The sequence below is a fragment of the Protopterus annectens genome, chromosome 2.part2 (assembly GCF_019279795.1).
Source record: "Protopterus annectens isolate FY-2018-M chromosome 2.part2, PAN1.0, whole genome shotgun sequence".
Taxonomy (NCBI): Eukaryota; Metazoa; Chordata; order Ceratodontiformes; family Protopteridae; genus Protopterus; species Protopterus annectens.
In genome coordinates, this window is record NC_056730.1 from 1108010642 (window position 1) to 1108018141 (window position 7500).

General features: G+C 40.5%; 1 protein-coding gene across 1 annotated transcript in view; it reads right to left on the reverse strand.

Moving 5' to 3' along the window:
- DOCK8 (dedicator of cytokinesis 8) overlaps positions 1-7500 on the reverse strand; it is a 1731107-nt gene that overhangs the window by 1122421 nt on the left and 601186 nt on the right. Inside the window, exon 7 of the mRNA XM_044064485.1 lies at positions 7396-7481. Within this exon, the coding sequence (XP_043920420.1) occupies positions 7396-7481 (86 nt within the window). The remainder of the gene's footprint in view (positions 1-7395; positions 7482-7500) is intronic.

A 7500-nucleotide genomic window follows, 5' to 3' on the forward strand; every position in this document is an offset into this window, starting at 1 on the left:
GGGTGCCAGGATCTACCACATAACGTATGAACTCAAGGCACTCCACAACAGGTACAAATATGACTCTATCATTGTCCATGATGGAGTAAATGACTTGAGACGTACCTCCTTGGACTACATGAAAAGAGACATGGAAGAGGTCTCGGATCATGTAGCCCAGGCAGGTATGACCCTAGCCCTGAATAGCATCCTGCCATCGCCCAGAATGATACCACAGTATAAAGACAAAATGATCGACTTCAATAATTGGCTAAGCTTCTGGTGTCATTCAAAGGGGATCCAGTATCTGTCTGCCTGGGATGACATGATCGACAAACCACAATGCTTTGCAAGAGATGGTTTGCACTTGTCTCCCCTGGGATTCCGGTTACAGGCTAAGACTATTGCCACCCCTATAGTGCTTTTTTTAGGCAAGGTTCAAAGGACAAAACTACCACCGTAACGGGTACAAGCAAGAAAAATCTGAAGGTAATGCTACTCAATGCTAGAAGTCTAAACTTCAAGATGCACTCTCTCGAGGCTTTCCTAAAAATGGAGAACATCGATATCTGTGCAGTAACTTAGACCTGGTTCAAAGCTCCAGAGAGCACCCCTGCAATACCAGGCTACAACTCATACCACACTTTTCAGCCACCAAACCAGGACCAAAACACGAAAGGTGGAGGACTGTCCATATTCACCAAGGATATTCACACCTCCAGGCTGGTTGCCCAACACAATGCATCTGAAATTCTCCAGGTGCAACTAACACTAGGCAAAACTGCAATACAAATTGTAGCTTGCTACAGATCCCCCACCATGCCCCAAGATTCTCACTACACCTTTCTAAACATACTGGAAAATATTAAGATACAACCAAACACCCTAATACTGGGTGATTTAAACTACCCTGCCATTAAGAGGGAAAACTACTCCTGTACCAACACCTTTGCTCAACGTTTCTTGGAATTCATAAATTCCAATGCCTTAGAGCAACTAATTCTTAGCCCCACCAGGGGTACCATTACTCTAGACCTGGTCATTATCAACATGGGAGATCGATTCTCCACTCCAGTGGTCACCCCCTCATTGGTCAGCTCAGCCCATAAGCTAATCACCTTTGACATCCACATCCCACCCCCACCCCTCTTTAAGGAAACCTCCTTAAAAAACTTTTCCAAAGCCAACTTCAAGTTTCTCAAGTCAGAAGTAACTTCATGACACCTGTGCAGATGGGAACTGGAAGTTCAACTGCTGGGTGCTGTACGAGCACATTCACTCTTGCATGGACTGAGCCATCCCAAATAGAACCAAGACGCTGTCCTCTAAAAAAAGGAAGCCAATTTTGAGGTCCCCTGCCATAAACAAGCTGTACAACAGAAGGAAGAAACTGTTGCAGAAAAGAAAAAGAACCCAGGATTCAAAAATCTCCCTCACCAGTCTCAGTAAAAAGCTGAGATCCCTCATAAAATCCTCCAAAGCTAGTTACAAAAACAAAATTGCCAAAGATTCTAAAGACAACCAGAAGGCATTATATAGCTATGTCAAGAATCTAAATGGCAATACTCAGATCTTCTTTGAGCTACAGCAGAATGGCACTAGGTATACTGATCCCAAGGATATTGCCAAAATCCTGGCAGACAGATTCAGTGTCAACTTCACCCCCCTCTCACCCCCTAAAGGGTCCATCTCAATACCAAAAGAATGCCAAATTCTGGTAATCATGGCCACGCAGGTAAAAAACGCACTCTCCACAGCCAAGGATACAGCATCCATGGGATCAGATGACATCCCAGGCTGTGCACAGCATGAACTACAAAATGAACTGGCACTTCACCTATGTGTCATGTTTAATTATAGCCACACCGCAGGCTTCATGCCTACAGAGTGGGGCACAGCTACAGTCATCCCACTCCACAAGGGGGGATCTACTTTGGATCCCGGGAACTACCATCCCATCAGTCTGACAATGCTAATCTGCAAGGCCATGGAACGTATTATCATGGAACTTAAAGACATTGGCAACTTTCAAACACTGGACTCCACCCAGTTTGGGTTCGTGAAGGGCTGATCTTGCCTCCTGAACCTGATCTACTTATTCAAATCAGTCTACAGAGCCATGGACAAGGGTAAGGTGGTTCACACAGCCCTCTTGGACCTTGCCAAGGCTTTCAACACTATTCCCCACTCTTGAATCATAGATAAACTTACTAAGCCGGGCATTAATCCCTATGTCACTCGATGGGTTGCAAACTGGCTCACTGACAGAACACACACTGTAAAAGTAGCCGACTCCAAATCCAGCTCCAGACAAGTGACAAGTGGTGTACCACAGGGTTCTGTTCTGGGACCACTCTTGTTTGGCATCTACTTCTCTGAAGTACAGGCCAACACTAAGGGACTCTGGCTTACAAAGTTCACAGATGACTGCAAGTTGGAAGCCATTATTGAATCCCCAAATGGTGTGAATATACTGCAAAAGGGCCTTACCAAAACAGACGCCTGGAGCCAGAGCCATGGGGTCAAGGTAAATGCCAAGAAATGTATAGTTGTCCCTTTTGGGAAAAAACATGTACCTGTGAACTACCACATAGGTGGCAGTACACTAAACACCAAAAGTGTGATAAGAGACCTAGGGACACAGGTGGACAGTGGTCTCACCTTTGAAAACCACATAGCCACAACAGTTAGAAAATCCTTCTACATGGCACACCTCATCACTAAGGGCTTTTCATCCAGAAAAAAGGAGGTCATTGTCCCTCTGTACTCATTCCTCATTAGACCCATTATAGAATACAATGCCCTATTTGGTATGTACCTCACAAGACATCTGCAGCAACTAGAAAGACTGCAGAAATGCCTCACAAAAAGAATCTCAGGCCTAAAGCAGATGCCTTATGCTGACCATCTAAAGAAACTCCAGCTATACTCTGTCGCATATTGCCTACTCAGAGGCAAATATCTGCCTGACATACAAGGCTATGTCAAACCCAGAGTTCATGGACATGCTACACTTAAAGAAATCCCAGTCCCTCCGAGCCACATGCTCCAGGGATCTTAACCTTGTCATCATGATGAATAGAACATGCTGGAGGGATAGGTTCCTGACCCAAAGACTCCTCATACTCTGGAATAGGCTGCCCATACTTGTCAGGCAGAGCACCTCAATGGCCCTCTTCAAGAGAAACCTTGATGATTGGATGGGAGATAGGAAATTCACCCCAGGGATTACATCAGTAGCCCTGCTAGACAGGGGTCCAGGAAAGTAAATATTTGCGGGAAGCAATAGCCAGGGAATCATTATGGCAAGGCTTGTACAGGCCCTAGGGCTGATAGCCTAGTACCTACCCTACCTATGAACACACACACACAAAACACATACACACACACACACACACACACACACATATGGATGTATGACTAGCCGTAACAAATTACTGCATCAAAAGACAGTTGATCAAGCAAACTTGCTGATCAGCTGTCTGTTGAAAAAAACAAAAGCTCTTGCTTTTTGCAGGAAGGCACGAGACCATTCACTTCAATCCCCCTTGCTAATTATATACAGCAATTCCAATATTACACTTCAGTGGGAAATGAGCACATTCCCCAGTCCTCACTGTAACGCAATCCCCAACTGAACAACTGCTGGCACATTCAATCAGCTGATTTTCTATCAGCTGTGCTGGCAGTTCTCCAGCTTCGATATCTTGTCATTCAACAACTTTGTTTTCTGCGGTTGTCTGTTGGTCAATACGGACATTTTTCAGGAACAGCCCATGTGAATGAACATTCACAATTTGTATACGATAAGTCAATTTACAAGAAAACAAAAGGAAAATGTTTAAATAATAGAGACATAACATTTACATACTATACAGTACTTATTTATTTACTTATTTATAGTCTGGATAAGGTTAGAGCATGAGTAAGAGGAAGTAACTGAGGAGGAAGAGAGAAGTAGGTAGAGTATGTCTGTTAGAATAGTTAAGAGATTGGTTGTTAATATGAAAGAAAGATTGACAGGCTGGTGAGGTGAAGTAAATGTGGAGGCAGGTGCATATTGCTTGCTATTTTCAGTGGGTAGAGACACCTTTCCTGACGCTGGAAAGATTGGAATTTTCTCCGATGGAGAGTGTGAAGTTTAACCAGAGTGTGGGTGTGAATATGGAGAAGGTATATCTGGTGGTCTGGCCAGAGGATCTTGGTGTGACAAGAGAGGGTGCATTTTGAGGTAAGTTGAGGAGACTTCAAGATTATGATTTCTCCGTTAATTTGGTTGTGAGTAGAGCAAAGGAATGGAGATGCAGCAGTTTAAAAAGCTGTGTGACCATGAACACAGTGTCTCATTGCTGGATGGGGAGCCATCTTGCTTTTTCTATGGTGATGCATAGGTGTTCCTGGGGAAGTTGGCAATGAAGAGGCGGATGGATTTGAACATAGTTTGGTGGGGTAGAGGAGCTGTGATTGGAGGCAGTGGAGAATATGGAAAGTCCATATTTTAGCTGAGGCATTTGGATACCTTTTCCAGTGGCAGTCAAGGCAGCAATGGAGAGAAATGAGGATACATTTTTCACCCAGAAAAGCAAGGTGCCTACTTTTAATATTTTGTCTATGTGATCGTAGAAGTTAAAGGACTGGTTGAGCTACAGACCAAAGTATTTAAATGAATTTGTGGTTTCAATAGCAGAATTATTTAAGTTGGTGATAAGGAGGGAGGAAGGGCATTTGGATAGTCTTTAATATTTATTTTGGAGGGGTTTAGATGTAGGGTGTGTTGGATTAGTCAATGCTGGATGTCATTTAGGTGAGATTAAAATAGAGACTGTATACCTGAGTGTGAGGGGCTTTATCTGCAGATGACCATATCATGAGCATAGAGAAGAAATGATGGATGGGAAAAGTAGGAGATGAGTTTGTTGATGAACATGAAAAGTAGTTGTGGGGACAGAAGTGAATCCTGGGGGACTTCTTTCTGCAGTTGAACTCATCTGGGAAGGTATTTACCAGTTCTGACTTTAAAGTACCTGTTTTCTGCAATTTCTTTTTAAATTAAGGTAGGGAGTCCATGCTAATATCAATTTATATAATGGCATTAAAGAGAATAGGGTAGTCAATCACATCAAATGTATTTTCTACATTTACATGTATCTACATATTTGTGAGTGTGATATATATGGTCAAGTGTGCATAAATGTTCAGCAAATATGGAGTAGGATATGATTTTTGTTTGTATATGGTTAATTATGTTATATTATGAGTGGTAAAGCCACAGATACGATTTTTGACCCCATCCCCCCCCGGGTTAAAATAAAAATCATATTTAAGCCAGGTACCTCATGTATTCCATTCTCCTGGCATGCCTCTATTAATAGAGTAGATAGTTTTATTTTTTAATGTTGTAAGAAAATGTCACATTTGTGGAAAAATATACAGTTTCTTTTTTTATTCCTTTCTAAATATCACTGTAAAATAATCCACAGTTGTTTAGCTAGTTGGGAGATGAGCAAATATGGTATTAATCCTAGCCTGATACCTACTTCTGTTTAAAAGTTATTCACATCTGTGTGTTTAAAACTGGAACACACCTGATTTTTCCTGTTTTTCCAATTTAAACAACACTATACAATATATCTATAAAAAAGTGAAACAGTTGAGAGATGAACAACTTTTGTGCTTGCAGTACCTTGCTCGTTTCTTTGGATTAAAATAAAATGCATCAGTTTTAAGAAATATGAAAATAAGACTTTGTATTTTTCTTTCGTTCATAAAAAAGAAGAATGTTTGTGTGCAATAAACGCTGCTCATTTTAGAGTTACATAGTGAACAATGTACACTGTCACAGTTGTTGTTGTTTGTCTTTTGGCTTTTCCCGGTTAGGGGTCACCACAGAGGAACTCCGGTCCGCTAATGATTGGCAGTAGATTTTCACAAACGCGAGGTGCCAGCTCGATGTCCAACATTCAACGAAGGCACGCCCATTTATGCATGTCTTTCGAATGCCCATCCAACCGTGGGGAGGACATGCAGACTCCCCACAGAAGGTACTCCCCGCACTTCAGCTGAGAATCGAACGGGAGAACCTCTTGCTGTGAAGCAACAACGCTACTGCTGTACCACCACGAATAATATACACTCTCACAGTACTGTACAGTATTGTATTCTGTTATTTCATTTTAAAATTGTTCACATTTTTTAAAAAATAATACAAAAAAATGCATGTGTGCTGAATAAATGCTTCTAGAACCAAAAAATAAATCCAACAAGCAGAAGTAAGATGAAGCAACACCAGGGTATCATAAAACCAGCAACAGTTTATCAGGAAACAGGCACAGGCAAAGGCATAAATGCTTTCGCAGTATTACAACTGCTTCATCAGATGCATAAAATCTAACTAATACAATGCCCATTAAATAACAAAGTGAAGAAATCACATGACATCCTAGTAAAACTCTTAAAGAGATAATTTAAATATATACAGTGCTAATAGTAAACATGTATAAAAAAGGTGAATGTGTATAAAGGGTGAGGGGGTTGAAAGGGAGTTTGTTAAAACTCCCTTCTTATTTAAAAAGAGGACGTGCTTTCAACGTTGGTTTCAATGGTAATTTATCATTAAGTCCTGACCCTGTATCTGCTCTTAATCTAATAATCAATTTGCTTTCTAAACACCCTGTTTCATTTCTTTGTTATGTAATGGGCATTGCATTAGTTAGATTTTATGCATCTGATGAAGCAGATGTAATACTGCAAAAGTGCTTATTGCTTTGCCTGTGCCTGTTTCCTGAATAAACCATTGCTGGTTTTATGATAGTCTTGTGTTGCTTCATCTTACTTCTGCTTGTTAGAATAAAAAAAATAATGTTCTGTTTTTCTTGGACAGGATACCTAGATATATAAATGGCATCTATAAAATAAAAGTTGTAAAATTATAGACTTTATTGTGCTGAATGACATGGTATTGGATGAAACATTAAATTGTGGCCCCATTTGCATGAGTTGGTGGTAGCTTTGGTGGAGGTAGAAGATCTCACATCACCTATCAAAAGAGTAGTGGAGTTTCCTGATGCTCAGGCCAAACTCTCCCTATAAGTACAAACACCATCTCAGGTCTCCTGAAAAGAGGACACCAGCCTACTGGGACTAACCTGGACAACAAAGAATAAAAAGTAAAATAAATAACATAATGTGTATGATTTAGTCTTTAACTGACTTTTAAAAACTTTTTGGGCATCCTTACTTGGAAAATGTCAACATTTTCAGCAAAAAATATTTACGTGGAGAGTATTGCTTTTTATTTGAAAATATTTAAATGAGTTTTTATAAGTTAATAACTCAGCTGTTACAATAGTGTGAAAAAGCAAAACTAAATAACACATCTTTTCAGGACTGGATGAAAAATGAGTGAAATATATTTACCTAAGACACTGAAATTTTACAAGGATTCTGTTTCCAAATGGTTCTTTAGGGCATTCAGGTATAGGACGCATTATTACTGCATCTTCCTAGGACAGAAAACAAATA